Consider the following 22344-nt stretch of genomic DNA (forward strand, 5'->3'; position numbering starts at 1 on the left):
CCAGGGCAGGAGCTCATTTCCCTCCCATTTTCCCCCCTCTTTTCCCCCCCTTTTCCCACCTTTTTTACCCCTTTTTCCTCCTTTTTTACCCCTTCCCTCCCTTTTTACCCATTTTCTCCCCTTTTTTACCCCTTTCCCCCCCTTTTTTACCCCTTTCCCCCCCTTTTTTACCCCTTCCCCCCTTTTTTAACCCCTTTCCCCCCTTTTTCTCCCTTTCCCCCCCATTTCCCCCCTTTTCCTGTTTCCTCCCATTCCCCCCCATTTTCCCCCTATTCCCCCACCCCCCGTTTTTTCCCATTTTCCCTCAGTTTTTCCTTTTTTCTCCTCCGTTTTTCCTCTTTTTCTCCCATTTTCCCGGTTTTCCCGCAGGTGCACGGGGTTCCTGGTGCTGCAGTCCCAGCTGGAGCTGCAGCAGGGGGAGCTGGAGCTGAGCCAGTCCCACCTCCAGCACGCCCAGTTCCTGCTCCAGCCACAGACTGGTGAGCACTGGGATGGGGAAATCCCAGTCTGGGAATGGGGGAAATCCCAGTTTGGGAATAGGGGAAATCCCAGTCTGGGAATGGGGGAAATCCCAGTCTGGGAATGGGGGAAATCCCAGTTTTGGAATAGGGGAAATCCCAGTCTGGGAATGGGGGAAGTCCCTGTCTGGGAATGGGGGAAATCCCAGTTTTGGAATAGGGGAAATCCCAGTCTGGGGATGAGGGAAATCCCAGTCTGGGAATGGGGGAAATTCCAGTTTGGGAATGGGGGAAATCCCAGTTTGGGAATAGGGGAAATTCCAGTTTGGGAATGGGGGGAATCCCAGTCTGGGAATGGGAATATTCCAGTTTGAGAATGGGGGAAATCCCAGTTTGGGAATGTAGGAAATCCCAGTCTGGGAATGGGGGAAGGATCAGGCTCGGACAGAATCCAATTTTTCAGACCTTTCTTTGCTCTGGAAAATCCCAAATTTTCCCATCCTTCCTCCAGAGAGTTAAAATCCATCTGGGAACTGTTGGATCCAGGTTTCTGGACCCCTTTTTTTTGGGCTGGAAAATCCCAAATTATCCCTTCCAGAGTTGAATCCCTTTAGGAAGAGAACCCCAAACATCCCTTCCATCCCCTCCAGGGTTAAATCCCACTGGGGGGAGAACCCCAAAAATCCCTTCCATCCCCTCCAGAGTTAAAGTCCATTGAGAACAGTCTGATCCAGGTTTTTGGGCTGGAAAATCCCAAAAATCCCTTCCATCCCCTCCAAGGTTAATTCCCACTGGGAGCAGAACCCCAAAAATCCCTTCCAGAGTTAAATCCCTTTAGGAAGAGAACCCCAAACATCCCTTCCATCCCCTCCAGAGTTAAATCCCACTGGGAAGAGAACCCCAAAAATCCCTTCCAGAGTTAAATCCCTTTAGGAAGAGAATCCCAAAAATCCCTTCCATCCCCTCCAGGGTTAGATCCCACTGGGAAGAGAACTCCAAAAATCCCTTCCGTCCCCTCCAGGGTTCAAACCCAGCTGGGAATCATTCCCTACAGGACCCCAAACCCCAAATTCTCCCCGAATTCCCATTCCAGAACCCAAACTTTTCCGGGAGCCTCAGCGCCGGGCCAAGATCCAGCTCCGGAAGGGCCACGTGGAGAAGAAGAAACCCCAGGATCCCATTCCTGACCCCATTCCCGGCGGGGAGGAGGACGAGGAGTTCCTGAAGGGTCCCTCCCTGGACGTCCTGGCTCTGGCCGCGCTCCCGGAGCAGCCGGACGCTCTCACGGCCTCGCCGGAGCTGAAGGGAAGAAAAGTCTGGAAAAGTCTGGAATTCCTGTGCCATCCCTCGGGGTGTCCCTGCTCCTTCTGCTCCGACCCCGCCCTGGTGGCCCTGGGGCTGCGCTGGCTGCTGGCCCAGGCCCGGGCGTGGCTGGTGGCCGGGGAGGTGGCCCCGGGGCTGGCGCTGGTGCGGCAGGCGCTGCCCCGCTGTGCCAGCGCCGGCGCCCGCCTGGCACGGGAGGCGTGGGGCAGGGTCCCTGCGGTGGGGCTGGGGAATGGGGACACCGGCAGGGACAGGGGAATTCCTGGGAATGGGGACACCGGCAGGGACAGTCCTGGGAATGGGGACACCAGGAGGGACAGGGGAATTCCTGGGAATGGGGACACTGGGAGGGACATTCCTGGGAATAGGGACGCCTTTAGGGATAGGGGAATTCCTGGGAATGGGGACACTGGGAAGGACATTCCTGGGAATGGGGACGCCTTTAGGGATAGGGGAATTCCTGGGAATGGGGACACCGGCAGGGACAGTCCTGGGCATGGGGACACTGGGAACGACATTCCTGGGAATGGGGACACCTTTAGGTACAGGGGAATTCCTGGGAATGGGGACACCTTTAGGTACAGGGGAATTCCTGGGAATGGGGACACTGGGAACGACATTCCTGGGAATGGGGACACTGGGAAGGACATTTCTGGGAATGGGGACACCAGCAGGGACATTCCTGGGAATGGGGACACCGGGAGGGACATTCCTGGGAATGGGGACACCTTCAGGGACAGGGGAATTCCTGGGAATGGGGACAGGAATCTGTCAGACCCTTCTGGGAATGGGGACACCGGCAGGGACAGTCCTGGAATGGGGACACCTTTAGGGACAGGGGAATTTCTGGGAATGGGGACAGGAATCTGCCAGACCCCGCTGGGAATGGGGACATTCCTGGGGATGGGGACATTCCTGGGAATGGGGACATTCCTGGGGACAGGGACCTTCCTGGCAATGGGGATGCCCTTGGGGACAGGGACACCCCCAGGGACGGGGACACTCCTGGGGACAGGGACCTGCAGCACCCCTCTGGGATCAGGGACCTTCAGGGCCACCCTGGCAATGGGGACACCTCTGGGGACAGGGACCCATCCCCCCTGGGCCCGCTGGCCGAGCTGGTGGCCACTGGCTACTCCACGCTGGCCCTGCAGAGCCTGGCCAGTCCATCCCAGTGCCACCCCACTTGGGACGAGGAGCTGGAGCAGGGACTGACCCTCTTGGGGTCCCAAAGTCCCCCCGTGGCCGGCCTGGGGGTGGCCGTGGCCACTCTGCTGCTGGCCAAAGCCGTGGCCACCCTCGGCCACGTGGCCACCGCCCTCGGCCGCTCCATGGACGACATCCTAGCCCAGGCCTGGACCCCCCGTCCCCCACCCACCCCGAACCCCCCAAAACCCCAAAAAACCCCCAAAGCTCCCCCCAAAACCAGACCCCAAAAAGCCAAAGCCCCCAAAGCCAAGGCGGGGAAGACCCCAAAAGTGAAGCCCCCCAAATTTGGGGACGTTTTCACCCTGGGGGACTCAGACCCCGAGGTCCCCCCCATTGTCCTGCGGCCGGGGGGGCCCTGCACCCCCCACCCCAAATCGGGGGTGCCCCCAAAAGCGCGGCTGGGGGGGCCCAGGACCCCCTTCACCATCTTCAGCGAGGAGCCCTCCCCCCCTGGGGGCAACTCCCGGCTCCACAGGGCCCCCAAAATCCCAGGAAGGGTCAAGTCCCGGATCAGGGTGAGTTTGGGCTTGGGGGGAAAGTTTGGGAAGGGAAATCTGGGGGGAAATGATTGGGGGGGAAAAGTTTGGGAAGGGAAATTTGGGGGGAAATAATTGGGGGGAAAAGTTTGGGAAGGGAAATTTGGGGGGAAATGATTGGGGGGGAAAAGTTTGGGAAGGGAAATTTGGGGGGAAATGATTGGGGGGAAAAGTTTGGGAAGGGAAATTTGGGCAATGATTGGGGGGGGGAAAAGTTTGGGAAGGGAAATTTGGGGGGGAAATGATTGGGGAGGGGAGAAAGTTTGGGAAGGGAAATTTGGGGGGAAATGATTGGGGGGGGAAAAGTTTGGAAGGAAATTTGGGGGGAAATGATTGGGGAGGGGAAAGTTTGGGAAGGGATAATTTGGGGGGAAATGATTGGGGGGAAAAGTTTGGGAAGGGAAATTGAGAATGGAAATTGGAAGATAAATTTGGGATGGAAATTTCGGGGGGAAAATCAGGGGGAGGGAAATTTTGGAGGGGGAAATGATTGGGGGAAAAGTTTAGGAAGGGAAATTTCAGGGGGAAACAGGAGGGAAAGTGTTGGGGGGGGAAAGTTTGGAGAGGAAATTGAGGATGGAAATTGTGGATGGAACTTTGTGGGGGAAATCAAGAGAAGGGAAAATTTGGGGGGAAAAGTTTGGGAAGGGAAATTTGGGATGGGAAATATTTGGAGGGCAAGCTTTGCTGGGGGGAATGGGGGAAGGGAAATTTTGGGGTGAAAATATTGGGCTAAACCCCTTTGTCCCCCCCCCTTTTTCAGGTGACATTCAGTGACAGCGACCCCGAGCCCCCAAATCCCCCCAGATCCCCCCAAAACCACCCGGAAAAAAATTCCTGTGCCCAGAGGAGGGTTCAGCCCCAAAAATCCCCTGGGAATTCTCCAGGAATTGGGGCTCAGCCCCGGCGGGGGGCGGCCCCGGAAGGAGCTGAGGACCCCAAAAAGAGGGAAAAAAAGGGGGATCAACCACGTGGAAAATCTGGAAAAGAAGGAAAATGGCAATCCCCCAAATGGCTCTGGAAAAGAGGGAAAGAAGGGGAAACCCCAAAATGGAAAATGTGGGAAAAAACGGGAAACCCCAAAATGGAAAATGTGGAAAAAAGGAGAAATCCCAAAATGGAAAAGGTGGAAAAGAAGGAAAAACCCCAAAAATCTCTGGAAAAGAAGGAAAACAGGGGTCCCCGTGGGGCTGGAGGTCCCCGGGAAAGAAGGAGAGGGGGAAGCCCCAGAGTGGAATTTTGGAGGAAAAGAGGAACTGGGAATTCTCTGGGATTGAGGAGCGGGACCCCCTGAGGGCCGTGGAGGAGGAAGAGGAGGAAGAGGAGGAGAGTGAGCTTTGAGCTCCTGCCGCTGCCCCCAGGTGAGTTTGGGGATTTCATGGGATTTCAACCTTGGTGACCCCAAAATTTGCCTTTTTTGACCCCAAAACCTGCCCCGTCTTTTCCAGCTGGGGCCAGCGAGGAAATCCCAGGAACTGGGGGACAAGGGGGATCCCCCAATCCAGAGGGATCCCACCCCTCTGCCCAGCCCGGTGAGCACCTGGAATTTGGAGGATTTGGGGAATTTGGGGCGGTTTTGGGATTTTGGGGCTCAGCTGGGCTTGGCCTGACTTCTCCAGGAGTTTTCCTTCCTTTTCCAGGAATTTTCCTTCTTTTTCTCAGGAGTTTCCTCTCCTGAACTTTTCCCTTCTTCCCCAAAACTTTTCCTCCTCCCCCCAAATTTTCCCTTCTTCCCCAAAACTTTTCCTTTCCCCAAACTTTCCTTTCTTGTCCCCAAACATTTTCCCGCCTGGTCTGACCCTCCTGTCCCCAGATGACCACTGTCCCCTCTGTCCCCACTGACCCCTCCATCCTCTTTGTCCCCACTGACCACTGTCCCCACTGTCCTCTCTGTCCCCACTGACCACTGTCCCCACTGACCACTGTCCCCTCTGCCTCACTGACCACTGACCCCTCCATCCTCTCTGTCCCCACTGACCACTGTCCCCACTGTCCCCTCTGGCCCCACTGACCACTGTCCTCACTGACCACTGTCCCCTCTGTCCTCTCTGTCCCCACTGACCACTGTCCCTCTGCCTCACTGACCACTGTCCCCACTGTCCTCTCTGTCCCCACTGACCACTGTCCCCTCTGCCTCACTGACCACTGTCCCCTCTGTCCTCTCTGTCCCCACTGACCCCACCCCCCCCAACTGACCCCCCTCACTGACCACTGTCCCCTCCCAGGTGACCCCTCACTGGACACTGTCCCCTCTGTGCCCCCAGGTGACCCCTCACTGGACACTGTCCCCTCTGTCCCCACTGACCACTGTCCCCTCTGTGCCCCCAGGTGACCCCTCACTGGACACTGTCCGGTCCCTCCTGGCCGAGGCCCTGGCGTGGGTCGGTCACTTCCCGCCGGGCTCTCTCTATGGCCAGCTGTGCCAGCTGCTGGCCATGGCCCTGGGGGACAGGGACCCGCTGGCCACCGCGGGGCTGCTGGCAGAGTCCCTGAGCGTCACCATGCGCCACCAGCTGCTGGCCATCGTCCACGCCAGGGCACGGTGGGTCACTGCTGGGGGGTGGCACCGTCCAGTGTCCCTTCCCAGTGTCCCCCTTCCCAGTGTCCCCATCCCTGTCCAATGTCCCTGTCCAGTGTCCCCGTCCAGTGTCCCTGTCCCTGTCCAGTGTCCCCTTCCCAGTGTCCCCTTCCCAGTGTCCCCGTCCCTGTCCCTGTCCAGTGTCCCTGTCCAGTGTCCCTGTCCCTTCCCAGTGTCCCCTTCCCAGTGTCCCTGTCCAGTGTCCAGTGTCCCCTCCCTTCATCCCCAGGGCATTGGGTCCCACCCAGTGTCCCCATTCCAACGTCCCCATCCCAACGTCCCACAGGGAATGGGGCTTATCCCCATCCCATATCCCATATTCCCCATGCCATATCCCATATCCCACATTCTATATCCCATATCCCCCATCCCATATCCCATATACCCCATCCCATATCCTGTATCACCATCCCATATCCACATCCCATATCCCATATCCTATATCCACATCCCACATCCCATATCCCCCATCCCATATCCTGTATCACCATCCCATATCCACATCCCACATCCCATATCCCCCATCCCATATCCCATATCCACATCCCACATCCCATCCCAAATCCCCATCCCGCTCCCCCCGGCCCCATCCCAAGGGATTTTGGGATGACCCCACAGGAAGAAGAGGAAAGCAGCAGCCGGAGGGGACATCTCGGATCAGCTCCGGGGCCTCTCCCTGGATTCCCGGAATTCCCAGGATTCCCAGGATTCCCAGGATTCCCAGTCCCACCTGGCCGAGCTCGAGGAGCTTTTCCAGTTCAGCTCCACGGGTTTGGGGCCGGCGGAGCGGGAACGGTTCCGGGAGCAGCTCCAGAAGATTCCCAGCGGTCAGTGCTGGGATTCCGGGCTGGGAAACCCCAAATTCCCAGTTTGGGGATTGGGAAATCCCAAATTCCCAGTTTGGGCATTGGGAAATCCCAAATTCCCAGTTTGGGCATTGGGAAGTCTCGAATTCCCAGTCTGGGCGTTAGGAAATCTCAACTTCCCAGTTCGGGGATTGAAAAATCCCAAATTCCCAGTTTGGGGATTGGGAAATCCCAAATTCCCAGTTTGGGCATTCTGGGCTGGGAGATCCCAAGTTCCCAGTTTGGGGATTGAGAAATCCCAAATTACCAGTTTGGGGATAAAATCCCAAGTTCCCACTTTGGGGATTGGGAAATCCCAAATTCCCAGTTTGGGGATAAAATCCCAAGTTCCCAGTTTGGGGATTGAGAAATCCCAAGTTCCCAGTTTGGGGATTGAGAAATCCCAAATTCCAGTTTGGGGATTGGGAAATCCCAGATTCCCAGTTTGGGGCTTTGGTGGCCTTGGACGGGGTGGGAATGGTTGGAGTTTGGTCTGGGAAACTCTTCCAGCCTGCGGAATTCCATGGGGGTGGAATTCTGGGGGAATTCCCAGGTTTGGGGTGTCCCCGCAGGTGTCACCGTGTGCCAGCTGTCCCTGGCCAGTGCCACGCCCGGGGCCCTCGGGGACACGCTGCTGCTGACGCGGCTGGAGCGCGGCGCGGAGCCCCTCAGCGTGCGCGTCGCCACCGGGCGCTGCCAGGTCAGCTTCCTCCTCCTCCTCATCCTCATCATCCTCATCCTCATCTTCATCCTTCTCATCCTCCTCATCTTCTTCATCCTCTTCATCCTCCTCATCCTCATCCTCCTCATCCTCCTCATCCTCATCCTCCTCATCCTCATCATCCTCTTCATCCTCATCCTTCTCATCCTCCTCCTCATCTTCATCCTCCTCATCCTCCTCTTCATCCTCCTCATCCTCATCTACATCCTCCTCATCTTCATCCTCCATCTTCATCCTCCTCTTCATCCTCCTCATCCTCCTCATCCTCATCTTCATCCTCCTCTCTCTCATCCTCTTCATCCTCATCATCCTCATCTTCCTCATCCTTCTCATCCTCCTCATCTTCTTCATCCTCCTCATCCTCCTCATCCTCCTCATCCTCCTCATCCTCCTCATCCTCCTCATCCTCCTCATCCTTCTCATCCTCCTCATCCTCCTCATCCTTCTCATCCTCCTCATCCTCCTCATCCTCCTCATCCTCCTCATCCTTCTCATCCTCATCATCCTCATCCTCTTCATCCTCATCCTCCTCCTCATCCTCCTCCTCATCCTCATCCTTTTCATCCTTCTCATCCTCCTCATCCTCTTCATCCTCCTCATCCTCTTCATCCTCATCCTCATCCTCATCCTCCTCATCCTCCTCATCCTCATCTCCATCCTCATCCTCCTCATCCTCCTCATCCTTCTCATCCTCCTCCTCATCTTCATCCTCCTCTTCATCCTCCTCATCCTCATCTACATCCTCCTCATCTTCATCCTCATCCTCATCTCCATCCTCATCCTCCTCATCCTCATCCTCCTCCTCCTCCTCATCCTCCTCCTCCTCTTCATCCTTCTCATCCTCCTCCTCATCCTCCTCTTCATCATCCTCCTCATCCTCCTCCTCATCTTCATCTTCATCCGTGTTCTCATTCTCATCTTCATCCTTGTCTTCACCCTCTTCCTCATCTTCATCCTCCTCCTCATCTTCTTCCTCCCCATCCCAGGACTGGGATCCCAAACCCTTCCCTATCCAAGGATTTGGATCCCAAACCCCTTCCTCATCCCAGGACTGGGATCCCAAACCCCTCCTGTCCCCTTCCAGGCCCCCCTGAGCGAGGTTCTGCGGGAATTCGAGCGGGGTCACCCCAAATTCCAGGGATTGGGATCCCAAACCCCTTCCCTATCCAAGGACTGGGATCCCAAACCCTTCCCCAGCCAAGGACTGAGATCCCAAACTTTTCCCTATCCCAGGACTGGGATCCCAACCCCCTCCTGTCCCCTTCCAGGCCCCCTGAGCGAGGTTCTGCGGGAATTCGAGCGGATCCAGCGGGAGCAGCGCGAGGCCAACGCCTGCACGGAGCGCCAGGAGTGGTGGGAGCGGCGATCCCGCCTGGACCTGCGCATGCAGGTGGGGCAGGGACCCCAAAAACCGGGAAAAACCCTTGGGAATGCGGGGCCTGGCCGGCCCCAGAACCCCCCGGGATTCCTGTGGGATTTTCCCTGGGATTCCCTGGAAAACCCCGCCTGAGATTCCCTGGAAATCCACCTGAGATTCCTGTGGGATTTTCCCTGGGATTCCTGAAATTTCCCCAAACTCCCACATATCAGAACTCTTGGGAACAATGGGGCCTGGCCAGCCCCAAAACCCCCTGGGAATCCTGTGGGATTTCCTGTGGATTTTCCCTGGGATTCCTGTGGGATTTTCTCTGGGATTCCCTGGAAATCCCCCTGAGATTCATGTGGATTTCCTGTGGGATTTCCCGTGGCATTCCCTGTGATTCCTTTTGGGATTTTTGCTGGGATTCCCTTTGGGATTCCCCCTGTGATTCCTTTCGGGATTCCCATGGGATTTCCTTTGGGGTTTTTGCTGTGATTCCTTTAGGGATTCCCATGGGCTTTCCCATGGCATTCCCTGGGATTTCCTTTGGGATTTTTGCTGTGATTCCTTTAGGGATTCCTGTGGGATTTCCCGTGGCATTCCCTGGGATTTCCTTTGGGATTCCCCCTGTGATTCCTTTAGGGATTCCCGTGGGATCTCCCGTGGCATTCCCGCAGTTTTTGGGGTTGGGATCCCGTTCCCATTGCATGTCTTCCCCAGAGCCTGATCCAGAGCCTGGACTCAGAGGTTTTGGGGTGCTGGCGGGGCTGCTGCTGCCCCGGGATCCCGGGAATTCCGTCCTGGAGGAGCAGGAATTGGCCCGGCTGCTCCAGGAGCTCCGGGAATGCGGCTGGGAGCGCCCCGAGCCCGCCCTGCTCCGGGTACGGGGCTGCGGTTTGGGGCTGGGGATTTGGGATTTGGGATTTGGAGTTTGGAAACTGGGGATTTGGGGTTCGGGATCTGGGGTTTGGGAATTTAGGGGTTTGGGGATTTGGGGTTTGGGAGTTGGGAATTCGGTGTTTAGGGGTTTGGGGATTTGGGGTTTGGGAATTTGGGAATTTGGGGTTTGGAGTTTGGGATTTGGGAGTTAGGGATTTGGGGTTTGGGAATTTGGGGTTTGGGGGTTTGAGATTTGGGAGTTGGGAATTTGGGGTTTGGGAATTTGGAGCTGGGATTTGGGGTGATGACTCTTCAATTTGGGGGTTGCTGATCCCTGGATTCCAGGAGCATGATCCCAGGATTTTTGGGGTTCCAATCCCAGATTTTGGGGCTCCAATCCCATTTTTTGGGGTTTCCAATCCCAGATTTTGGTTCTCTGATCCCATTTTTTGGGAATTCCCTGGAGCTGTCCCTCTGTGTCCGCAGGCGCTGCTGGCGGTGCTGTGTCCGGCCGATGTCCGGCCGCTGGCCGCAGCCCTGTGTCCAGTGGGGCTCTGATCCCAGACTTTGGGGTTCCAATCCCAGATTTTGGGGCTCCGATCCCGTTTTTTGGGAATTCCCTGGAGCTGTCCCTCTGTGTCCGCAGGCGCTGCTGGCGGTGCTGTGTCCGGCCGATGTCCGGCCGCTGGCCGCAGCCCTGTGTCCATCCCGGCCGCTGCGGGCGCGGCTGCTGCTGGACGAGGCCCTGGAGCGGCGCCGGGAGGGCCCCGGGGGCAGCGCGGGGTCCCTGGTGCTGCTGCTGGACAGGGTGAGCCCGGCCTTCATCCTCACTCCCTTCCCTCCTCCTCCTCCTCCTCCCTATTCCCTCTTCCCTTTTCCTTATTCCTCCTTCCTCCTCCTCTTCCTCCTTTTCACCTCTTTCTTTTCCTCCCCTTCCTCCTCCTCTTCCTCCTCCTTCCTTTTCCTTTTCCTCCTCATTCTCCTCTTCCTCCTCCTCCCTATTCCCACTTCCCTTTTCCTTATTCCTCCTTCCCCTTCCTCCTCCTCTTCCTCCTCCTTCCTTTTCTTTTCCTCATCCTCCTCATCCTCTTCCTCCCCCTCTTCCCCCTTTTCCTCCTTCCTCCTCCTCTTCCTCCTTTTCCCCAGTTCCTGTTTCTTCCCCTTCCTCATCCTCTTCCTCCTCTTCTTCTTCCTTTTCTTTTTCTTTTCCTCCTCATCCTTTTTCTTCCACCTTCTTCCTCTCTGTCCTCCCCTTCCTCCTCTTCCTCCTCTTCCTCCTCTTCCTCCTCCTCCTCCTTACTCCCACTGCCCTCTTCCTTATTCCTCCTTCCTCTTCCTCCTTTTCCTTCTTCCTCCTCCTCCTCTTCCTTCTTCCTCCTCCTTTTTCTTCCTCCTCTTCCTCCTCCTTTTCCTCCTTCCTCCTCCTCTTCCTCCTTTTCACCTCTTTCTTTCCATCCTCTTCCTCCTCCTCTTTTTCCTTTTCCTCCTCATCCTTTCTCTCTCACCTTCCTCCTCCTCCTCCTCCTCCTCCTGGCCGTGTCCCTGACGCCGTCCCCGTCCCCGTCCGTGTCCCAGCACCTGCAGCGCCTGCCCTGGGAGAGCTCCGGGACGCTCCGGAACGTTCCGGTGACGCGGCTGCCGGGGCTGCGCTTCCTGCTGCGCTACGGGCTGCCATGGCAGGTACACGCACACCTGGGACACACCTGGGACACCTGGGATACACCTGGGGACAGGGACACACCTGGGACACACCTGGGGACAGGGACACACCTGGGACACACCTGGGGCTGGGCACACACCCCTGCCGGGGCTGCGCTTCCTGCTGCGCTACGGGCTGCCACGGCAGGTACACACACACCTGGGACACCTGGGACACACCTGGGGACACCTGGGATACACCTGGGGACAGGGACACACCTGGGACACACCTGGGGACAGGGACACACCTGGGGCTGGGCACACACCCCTGCCGGGGCTGCGCTTCCTGCTGCGCTACGGGCTGCCACGGCAGGTACACGCACACCTGGGGACACCTGGGATACACCTGGGGATAGGGACACACCTGGGACACACCTGGGGATAGGGACACACCTGGGGCTGGGCACACACCCCTGCCGGGGCTGCGCTACGGGCTGCCATGGCAGGTACACACCTGGGACACACCTGGGGATGGGGACACACCTGGGATTTGGGCACACCTGGGGGATACCTGGGGACACACCTGGGGACAGGGACACACTTGGAACGCACCTGGGGACACACCTGGGGACAGGGACACACCTGGGACACACCGGGGGACACCTGGGGACACACCCGGGGCCAGCGACACCCCTGGGACTGGGGACACCCCTGGGACTGGGGACACCCCTGGGATTGGGGACACCCCTGGCCCACCCCGGGCACCGCTCCCCGTTTTCGGGGTGCCCCATCCCCGTTTCCCCGCAGCACTCGGGCTCGGTGCTGAGCCGGGGCGTGAACCCCAAAAACGCCTTCTACGTCCTGAACCCCCAGCGCGACCTGGGCGGCACCGAGGAGAGGTTCCGGGGCTGGTTCGAGAGGTGGGACCCCAAAAATTATCCCGGGGACCCCAAAAACCCCCCTGGGACCCCAAAATCCCCTCCAGGACCCCAAAAATTGCCCCGGGATCCCAAAAACCCCCCTGGGACCCCAAAAATTGCCCCGGGATCCCAAAAACCCCCCTGGGACCCCAAAAATTATCCCGGGATCCCAGAAATTGCTCCGGGATCCCAAAAACATCCTGGACACCCCAAAAATTATCCCAGGGACCCCAAAAACCCCTCTGGGATCCCAAAAACACCCCTGGGACCCCAGAAATTACCCTGGGACCCCAAAAATGCCCCTGGTACACCAAAAATCACCCTGGGATTCCAAAAAATATCCTGGGACCCCAAAAAGCCCCCTGGGACCCCCAAAATCCCTTCTGGGACCCCAAAAATCTACCCCGGAATCCCAAAAACCGCTTGGGATCCCAAAAATCCCATCCAGGACGCCAAAATCTTTCTGGGAACCCCAAATCTGCTCCTTTTCCCCCAATTTTGGGTTCTGCACCCCAAACCCTGCCCCTTTTTTCCCCGTTTCCGTTCTCCCAATTTTCCCAGTTTTTTCCCATTTTTTCCCATTTTCTCCTGGATTTTTCCCCGTTTCCATTTTCCCATCCCGATTTTCCCTTTTTCCCAGATTTTTCCCCGTTTCTGTTCTCCCATCCCAATTTTCCCGGTTTTTTCCCAGATTTTTCCCCGTTTCCATTCTCCTATCCCGATTTTCCCATTTTTTTTCCCCCTTTTTTCCCATTTTTTTCCCATTTTTTCCCATTTTCTCCTGGATTTTTCCCCATTTCCATTTCCCAACCCGATTTTCCCTTTTTTTTTCCCATTTTTTTCCCGTTTTTTTCCCGTTTTTCCCCCGTTTTCCAGCCAGCCCGGCTGGCGCGGGGTGTCGGGGGGCGGCGCCGAGCCCGCAGCAGCTGCAGGAGGAGCTGGGGGAGCGCGACCTCTACATGTGAGAGACGCCCCAAAAGGGGCCGGGGCATTTGGGGTTGGACTTTGGGGGGGTTTGGGGGTGGATTTTGGGGGGGTTTGGGGTTGGATTTTGGGGGGGTTTGGGGTTGGATTTTGGGGGGGTTTGGGGCTGATTTGGGGTTGGATTTGGGGATGATTTGGGATTGGATTTGGGGTTGGATTTTGGGGGGGATTTGGGGTTGGACTTTGTGGGGGTTTGGGGCTGATTTGGGGTTGGATTTGGGGTTGGATTTGGAGATTATTTGGGGTTGGACTATGGGATGATTTGGGGATTATTTGGGGTTGGACTATGGGATGATTTGGGGTTGGATTTTGGGGGAATTTGGGGCTGATTTGGGGATGATTTGGGATTGGATTTGGGGGTTGGATTTTGGGGGGGATTTGGGGTTGGATTTGGGGATGATTTGGGTCTGATTGGGGTGGATTTGGGGGGGACTTGGGGCTGATTTGGGGTTGGATTTTGGGGACATTTGGGGTCAGATTTGGGGTCTTTTTTGTGAGGTTTTTTTGAGGGCTCCTGGCTGGTTTTGGGGTCAGATTTGGGACCGGTTTTGTGGTCAGTTTTGGGGCCGGTTTTGGGGCCTGTTTTGGGGTCAGATTTGGGGCTGTTTTTGGGGCTGATTTTGGGGTCAGATTTTGGGGCCATTTTTTGGAGCTGATTTTGGGGTCAGATTTGGGGCTGTTTTTTGGGCTGGTTTTGGGGTCGATTTTGGGGTCAGATTTGGGGCTGATTTTGGGGTCAGATTTGGGGCTGTTTTTTAGAGCTGGTTTTGGGGCCAGTTTTGGGGTCAGATTTGGGGTTGGTTTTGGGGTCCGATTTGGGGCTAATTTTGGTGCCGGTTTTGGGGCTGTTTTTTGGAGCTGATTTTGGGGTCAGATTTGGGGCTGATTTTGGGGTCAGATTTGGGACCGGGTTTGGGGCTGGTTTTGGGGTCGATTTTGGGGTCAGATTTGGGGCCATTTTTTGGGGCCGTTTTTTGGGGCCAGTTTTGGGGTCGGATTTGGGGCTGATTTTGGGGTTTTTTCCTGCAGCTACGCCGGGCACGGGGCGGGGGCGCGGCTGCTGGACGGGCACAGCCTGGCACGGCTGGTTTTGGGGTCGGATTTGGGGCTGATTTTGGGGTTTTTTTCCCGCAGCTACGCCGGGCACGGGGCGGGGGGCGCGGCTGCGGGATGGGCACAGCCTGGCACGGCTGGTTTTGGGGCCGGTTTTGGGGCTGATTTTGGGGTTTTTTCCCGCAGCTACGCCGGGCACGGGGCGGGGGGCGCGGCTGCTGGACGGGCACAGCCTGGCACGGCTGCCCTGCCGGGCCGTGGCGCTGCTCTTCGGCTGCTCCAGCGCCGCGCTCGCCCCGCGGGGGCCCCTCGAGCCCTCGGGCACCGTCCTGAAGTTCGTCCTGGCCGGGTGGTGAGAGCGGGGCTGGGGCTGGGGGCTGGGGGCTGGGGTTTGGGGTTTTGGGGATTTGGGGGTTGGGGGGTTGGGGATTTGGGGATTTGGGGGCTGGGGATTTGGGGTTTGGGGATTTGGGGGTTGGGGATTTGGGGGTTGGAGGTTGGGGTTTGGGGATTTGGGGTTTGCAGTTTGGGGTTTGCAATTTGGGATATGGGGTTTGGGGTTTGGGATTTGGGGATTTGGGATTTGGGGATTTGCAATTTGGAGGTTGGGGTTTGGGGATTTGGGGTTTGCAGTTTGGGGTTTGCAATTTGGGATATGGGGTTTGGGGATTTGGGGTTTGCAGTTTGGGGATTTGCAATTTGGGGGTTGGAGGTTGGGGTTTGGGGTTTGCAATTTGGGGGTTGGGGTTTGGGGATTTGGGGTTTGCAGCTTGGGGATTTGGGGTTTGGGGGTTGGAGGTTGGGGTTTGGGGGTTGGAGGTTGGGGTTTGGGGTTTGGGGATTTGGGGATTTGCAATTTGGAGGTTGGGGTTTGGGGATGTGGGGTTTGGAACTTGGGGTTTGGGGTTTGGGGGTTGGAGTTTGGGGATTTGGGGGTTGGAGGTTGGGGTTTGGGGATTTGGGGTTTTCAATTTGGGGTTTGGGGATTTGGCATTTGGGAATTTGGGGGTTGGGGATTTGGGGGTTGGAGGTTGGGATTTGGGGTTTGGGGATTTGGGGTTTGAGGGTTGGATGTTGGGGTTTGGAGTTTGGAGGTTGACATTTGGGGGTTTGCGGGTTTGGGATTGGGGGTTGGGGATTTGGGGTCTCTTTCTATTTGGGGTCTCTGTTTGGGATCTCTCTTTGGGGTCTCTCTTTGGGGTCTCTATTTGGGGTCTCTGTTTGGGTTCTCTCTGTATTTGGGATCTCTGTATTTGGGGTCTCTCTTTGGGGTCTCTCTCTCTTCGGGGTCTGTATTTGGGGTCTCTCTGTATTTGGGGTCTGTCTCTCTTTGGGGTCTCTCTTTGGGGTCTCTCTTTGGGGTCTCTCTGTATTTGGGGTCTGTCTCTCTTTGGGGTCTCTATTTGGGGTCTCTCTTTGGGGTCTGTATTTGGGGTCTCTCTGTATTTGGGATCTCTCTGTATTTGGGGTCTCTCTGTATTTGGGGTCTGTCTCTGTTTGGGGTCTCTCTTTGGGATCTCTCTGTATTTGGGGTCTCTCTGTATTTGGGGTCTGTCTCTCTTTGGGGTCTCTATTTGGGGTCTCTCTTTGGGGTCTGTATTTGGGGTCTCTCTGTATTTGGGGTCTGTCTCTGTTTGGGGTCTCTCTTTGGGGTCTCTCTGTATTTGGGGTCTGTCTCTCTTTGGGGTCTCTATTTGGGGTCTGTATTTGGGGTCTCTCTGTATTTGGGGTCTGTCTCTCTTTGGGGTCTCTATTTGGGGTCTGTCTCTCTTTGGGGTCTCTCTTTGGGGTCTCAGCCCTGCGCTGTGCCTCGCAGCCCGCTGGTGCTGGGGACGCTCTGGGACGTCACGGACCGGGACCTGGACCGGCTGGCGCGGGCGCTGCTGCAGGGCTGGCTGGGGGGGGGGCCCCGGGACCCCCCTGCTGGCCCAGCTGGCGCAGGCCCGCGCAGCCCCCAGACTCAAATGGCTGATCGGGGCCGCGCCCGTGGCCTACGGGCTCCCGGTCAGCCTCGGCTGAGGGCTGGGGGGGCCTTCAGTGCTTTTGGGGTTCCCCCATTGCCTGGAGTGAGGGTTTGGGGTCCCTTTGGCATCTTTGGGGTCCCTTTGGCATCTTTGGGGTCCCTTCGGTGCTTTTAGGGTCCCTTTGGCACTTTTGGGGGTCCCTTCGGTGCTGCGGGGGCCCCTCGGTGCTTTTGGGATTCCTTTGGTGCTGCGGGGTCCCTTTGTCATCTTTGGGGTCCCTTTGGTGTTTTTGGGGTCCCTTTGGTGCTTTTAGGGTCCCTTTGGCACTTTTGGGGTCCCTTTGTCATCTTTGGGGTCCCTTCAGTGCTTTTGGGGTCCCTTTGGCACTTCTGGGGTCCCTTCGGCACTTTGGGGTTCCCCCATTGCCAGGAGTGAGGGTTTGGGGTCCCTTTGGCGTTTCTGGGGTCCCTTTGGCACTTTTGGGGTCCCTTTGGCACTTTTGGGGTTCCCCCATTGCCTGGAGTGAGGGTTTGGGGTCCCTTTGTCATCTTTGGGGTCCCTTTGGTGTTTTTGGGGTCCCTTTGGTGTTTTTGGGGTCCCCCATTGCCAGGAGTGAGGGTTTGGGATCCTTTTCTCATCTTTGGGGTCCCTTTGGTGCTTTTGGGGTTCCCCCATTGGTTGGAGTGAGTTTGGGGGGTCCCCAGTTGTTTTTGGGGTCCCATTATTTATAGGGGGGGGAGAACTGGGGGTGCCCCCATTTCTGGGGGGAGAGTTTTGGGGTCCCCCCATCACTTTTGGGGTCCGCCAGTGCCCTTTGGGACCCCATTTGTTACTTTTGGGGTCCCCCCATTACCTCTGGTGCCGTTTTTGGGGCTCCCCCGCCCCCGCGGGGATTTTTGGGGTGTCTGAAGGAAGAAAAGGGGGGGGGGGAAGAGTTGGAGCTGCCACAATTTTAACGACATTTTAACCAAAAAACTTTTTAACAAAATCTGCTTTTATCCGCCTGTTTTGCAACAATAAAGCTGTGACCCCTCCTGAGTCTTTCTGCGCCCCCACAGATCTCTCCCGGACCCCCAAATTTCTCCTGGACCCCCCCCAAAAAATCCCTCTGAACCCCTCTTTTCTTTTTTGGGGGGGCCCCCAAATCCTCCGGCGCCAGCTCGGTCCTCCGAGCCGCCAGGGGGCGCGCTCACACGGGGCGGGGCGCGGTCCTCCGAGCCGCCAGGGGGCGCGCTCACAGTGGGCGGGGCGCGGTCCTCCGAGCCGCCAGGGGGCGCGCTCACAGTGGGCGGGGCGCGGTCCCGGTTGAGGGCGGGCGGGCGGTCCAAGATGGCGCAGGCCGTGAGCGTGGGGGAGCTGGGCTGCCGCAGCTGGAGCTGCTCAAGGGGCAGCTGGAGCAGGTCCGGGGGGGGCTTGGGGGAGGTTTGGGGGTCGTGGGGAGCGAGGGGTCCCGGGGGGATGTGGGGGGAGTGTGGATGGAGAAGGTGCGGGGGGTGGGAGAGGCCTGGGGAGGGGCTTGGGGGGGTCCTGAGGGGATTCCGGGGGTCCTGAGGGGATCTCGGGGGTCCTGAGGGGATCTCGGGGGGTCCTGAGGGGATCCCGGGGGTCCTGAGGGGATCTCGGGGGGTCCTGAGGGGATCCCGAGGGTACCTGGGGGGATTTCGGGGGGTCTTGTGAGGATCTCGGGGGGTCCTGAGGCGATCTCGGGGGTCCTGGGGGGGTCCTGAGGCGATCCCGGGGGTTCCTGAGGGGATCTCGGGGGTCCTGAGGCGATCCCGGGGGTTCCTGAGGGGATCTCGGGGGTCCTGAGGCGATCCCGGGGGTCCTGAGGGGATCCGGGGGTCCTGGGAGGGCTCCGGGGGCGTTTTGGGGGTCCCAAGTTCTGGGGGTCGCAGCTGGGGCAGCTCAGGGGGGGCTGGAGGGGAATTTGGGGGTGTCTGGGGGGGGCCCTGGGTGCCCCCCACCCCAATTTCAGGGACCCCCTCCCCAAAAAAAAAAAAAAAAAAAAAAGAAAGCAGCGACTCTTCCTCCTCATCCCTTTGGGGCCATCCTTTGGGCCCCCTCCCCCAAATCCCAGCCCCGGGGGTCTCCCCACAATTCGGGGACCCTCCCCACAATTCGGGGACCCTCTCCACAATTCGGGGACCCCCCCCACAATTCGGGGACCCCCCCCACAATTCGGGACCCCCGATCCCGCAGGAGGTGGAGTTCCTGTCCTCGTCCCTGGCCCAGCTCAAGGTGGTGCAGACCAAGTTCGTGGAGGCCAAGGAGTGCCCTGAACGTCCTTCACAAAGGCAACGAGGGTGAGGGCACCCCAAAAAACACAAATCCTCACGGCAGGGGGTCCCCAAAATCCCGGGGGGTCCCCAAAATCCCGGGGAGGGGTCCCCAAATCTGAATCCGAGGCTTGGAAATCATTGGAGCTGTGAATGCTGTGGGATGGTCACGAATTTGGGGAGCTCAAATTGGGATTGGGGGGGTCCCCAAATCTTCTGGGGGTCCCCAAATCCTCTGGGGGTCCCCAAATCTTAATGGGGGCTTTAAAGGCTGGGGGGAGGGTCCCCAAATTTTGATGGGAGCCCTAAATCCTGAGGGGGGGGGTCCCCAAACCTAAGGGGGGTCCCTAAAATCCTGATGGGGTCCCCAAATCCTGATGGGGGTCCCCAAAATCCCGGGATGGTTCCTAAACCCCAAATCCTGATGGGGGTCTCCAAAATCCTGATGGGGATCCCCAAATCCTGATGGGGGTCCCCAAAATCCTAATGGGGATCCCCAAAATCCTGATGGGGGTCCCCAAATCCTAATGGGGGTCCCCCAAATCCTGATGGGGATCCCCCAAATCCTGATGGGGATCCCCCAAATCCCGGGATGGTTCCTAAACCCCAAATCCTGATGGAGGAGTCCCCAAATCCCGATATGGTGGGGGGGGCTCCCCAAACCCCAGCAGACCCTGGAGAGATTTTGGGGTCACATTTTGGGGTGTTTTTGGGGGGTCCTGACCCCTCCCCTCCCCATTTCTGCAGGGAAGGATCTCCTGGTGCCTCTCACCAGCTCCGTATCCTTTGCCTGCTCCTGGGACCCCCCCAAATCCCCCTGGTGGGGGGCTGTGGGTGCCCCCCCAAGCCCCCCTGGGTGGGTGGGAGCCCCCCCGCCCCCCCCGCGGCCCCCCCAGCCCCCCGTGGCCCCCCGTTTTCCGTGACCCCCCCAGATGTACGTGCCGGGCAAGCTGCAGGACGTGCGCACGGTCCTGGTGGACGTCGGCACCGGGTACTACGTGGAGAAGGTGGGGAGGGGGATTTGGGGGGGCTGGGGACCCCCATCCCCACCCCTCCGCCCCAATTCCCCCCTCCCCCACTCGCCCACCCCCTTTCCAACCCCTTTTTCCTTCCGTTTTCCCCCATTTTTCCCCATTTTCCCCGTTTTTCCCCATTTTTTCCCATTTTTTCCCTGTTTTTCTCGCCCCGTTTCTCCGTCTCCCCTCGTTCCCCCCCCACCCATTTTCCACCACTCCCACCCTGATCCTTCCTCTCTCACCCCATTTTTCCCCATTTTCACCCCATTCCCACCCCATTTTCCCCCATTTTCCCCCCAGTTTTCCCCCAATTTTCCCATTTTCCACAATTTTCCCGTTTTCACCCCATTTCCACCCCATTTCCCCCCCAATTTTCCCCATTTCCCCCAATTTTCCCATTTTTCCCCCCAATTTTCCCATTTTTCCCCCAATTTTTCCAATTTTCCCGTTTTCCCCCATTTTCACCCCATTCCCCTCCCAATTTTCCCCTATTTTCCCCCCAATTTTCCCATTTCCCCCCACAATTTTCCCCCCAATTTTCCCCCCAATTTTCCCATTTCCCCCCAATTTTCCCCCGTTTTCTCCCATTTCCCACCCCAATTTTCCTGTTTTCCCCCCATTTTTCCCCCAATTTTCCCATTTTTCCCCCCAATTTTCCCAATTTCCCCCGTTCTGCCCCCGTTTTCCCCAGTCTGCCGAGGCCGCCCGGGCGTTTTTCAAGCGGAAAATCGAATTCCTGACGCGGCAGATGGAGAAAATCCAACCGGCCCTGCAGGAGAAGCACGCCATGAAACAGGGTGGGCACCCCCAAAACCCCCCGGGACCCCCAAAACACCCCCCAGAACCCCCTGGGACCCCCAAAACAACCCCCAGAACCCCCTGGGACCCCCAAAACAACCCCAAACACCCCCCCAAACACCCCTGAGCCCCCCAAAACACCCCCAAACACCCCGGGACCCCCAAAACCCCCCAGGGCCCCCAAAACACCCCCCAAACACCCCCGGGACCCCCAAAACCCCCCGGGACCCCCAAAACGCCCTCCAAAACACCCCCCCAAACACCCTGAGCCCCCCAAAACACCCCCCAAAACACCCCGGGACCCCCCCAAAACACCTCCCAAACACCCTGGGACCCCCAAACACCCCCTGAGCCCCCCAAAACACCCTGGGACCCCCAAACTGCCCAGGACCCCCCCAAAACACCCCGGTACCCCCCAAACACCACAGGACCCCCCCCAGACTGCCCAGGACCCCCCCAAAACCCCCTGAGTCCCCCCCAGACTGCCCAGGACCCCCCCAAACCCCCTGAGCCCCCCCAGACACCCCCTGACCTTCCCCTCCTCCCCACTTTTGGGGTCCTTCCCTGACCCCCCCTTTACCCCCCTCCCCAACTTTGGGGTTCCCCCTGGCCCCAGAGTCTCCCTGACCCCCCCCCCAATTCCCAGGGTCCCCCCTTTCCCCCTCCCCACTTTTGGGGTTCTCTCCTGACCCCCTGACCCCATTTCCCCCCCACCCCCAGCCCCCCATGGTTTTGGGGTCCCCCTTTTCCCCCCTCCCCGCGGTTCCCCCCATATCCCCCTTTCCCCCTCCCCATTTTGGGGTGCCCCGACCCATTCCTGGGGTTCCCCCCATATCCCCCTTTCCCCCTCCCCATTTTGGGGTGCCCCCGTTTCCGGGGTGCCCCTGACCCATTCCTGGGGTTCCCCCCATATCCCCCTTTCCCCCTCCCCATTTTGGGGTGCCCCGTTTTTGGGGTGCCCCTGACGCGCTCCCCCCCAGCCGTGCTGGAGATGATGACGCAGAAGCTGCAGCAGCTGACGGCGGCTCCGGGGGTCCCGGGGGGCGCCAAGGCGTAGCCCCCCCCCCAAAAAAAACCCGGGGCTGGGGATTTGGGGGTGCAGCCCCCCCCCAAAACCTGCACTGGGGATTTGGGGGTGCAGCCCCCCCCCCAAATCCCGACCCCCCCCCCCCGTTTTGTAGCATCCCTGGAATAAAGGCGGGACAGCTCCGAGGGCTCTGGGCGTTTTTGGGGGGGTGGGAGACCCCCGGCTGTGGGGGGGGACCCCAAGATATGGGGGAGACCCTGGCCCTGGGGACATTCAGGGGTAGGGGGTGTCTGGGGGGGTCCCGGGGGTTTCTGGGGGTCCCGGCGAGGCTGAGCCCCCCCCCCCAAAAATCCTTCTGGAGCCCCCCCCCGGCAGCCGTGTCCTTCCGGCAGTGGCCACGAGGGGGCGACAGTGACAGGGATGGGGACAAGAGGGGACAGGGACAGGGATGGGGACAGGAATGGAAATCTGATGGGGACAGGGCTGGGGGACAAAGGGACAGGGCTGGGGACAGGAGGGGACAGGGATGGGGACAGGGCTGGGGGACAAAGGGACAGGGATGGGGACAGGGATGAAAATGTGATGGGGACAGGGCTGGGGGACAGAGGGACAAGGAGGGGGACAGGGATTGGGACAAGAGGGGACAGGGACAAGGATGGGGACAAGAATGAAAATGTGATGGGGACAGGGCTGGGGGACAAAGGGACAGGGATGGGGACAGGAGGGGACAGGGATGGGGACAGGGATGGGGGAACAAAC

The 22344-nt window shown here is 58.5% G+C and overlaps 2 protein-coding genes across 2 annotated transcripts in view; both read left to right on the forward strand.

The window, feature by feature from the left end:
- Positions 1-16620, forward strand: part of ESPL1 (extra spindle pole bodies like 1, separase) — a 33065-nt gene extending 16445 nt beyond the window's left edge. Inside the window, 22 exon segments of the mRNA XM_054001932.1 lie at positions 370-479; positions 1552-2359; positions 2557-3505; positions 4290-4531; positions 4534-4871; positions 4873-4887; positions 4975-5058; positions 5855-6068; positions 6723-6931; positions 7522-7653; positions 8939-9060; positions 9751-9796; positions 9799-9911; positions 10556-10717; positions 11485-11589; positions 12355-12467; positions 13344-13368; positions 13370-13428; positions 14691-14709; positions 14711-14856; positions 16321-16407; positions 16409-16620. Coding sequence (XP_053857907.1) covers positions 370-479; positions 1552-2359; positions 2557-3505; positions 4290-4531; positions 4534-4871; positions 4873-4887; positions 4975-5058; positions 5855-6068; positions 6723-6931; positions 7522-7653; positions 8939-9060; positions 9751-9796; positions 9799-9911; positions 10556-10717; positions 11485-11589; positions 12355-12467; positions 13344-13368; positions 13370-13428; positions 14691-14709; positions 14711-14856; positions 16321-16407; positions 16409-16523 — 4213 coding nt within the window. The 3' untranslated portion in view covers positions 16524-16620.
- A 1177-nt stretch (positions 16621-17797) lies between these two features.
- Positions 17798-21770, forward strand: PFDN5 (prefoldin subunit 5). The gene is given in 8 exon segments (XM_054002021.1): positions 17798-17825; positions 17828-17868; positions 18668-18742; positions 18744-18771; positions 19492-19523; positions 19677-19751; positions 20452-20557; positions 21539-21770. Coding segments are annotated over 8 exon segments (462 nt in total). The 3' UTR covers positions 21616-21770.
- Positions 21771-22344: the final 574 nt, after the last annotated feature.

Source organism: Vidua macroura, chromosome 34 (assembly GCF_024509145.1).
Source record: "Vidua macroura isolate BioBank_ID:100142 chromosome 34, ASM2450914v1, whole genome shotgun sequence".
NCBI lineage: Eukaryota > Metazoa > Chordata > Aves > Passeriformes > Viduidae > Vidua > Vidua macroura.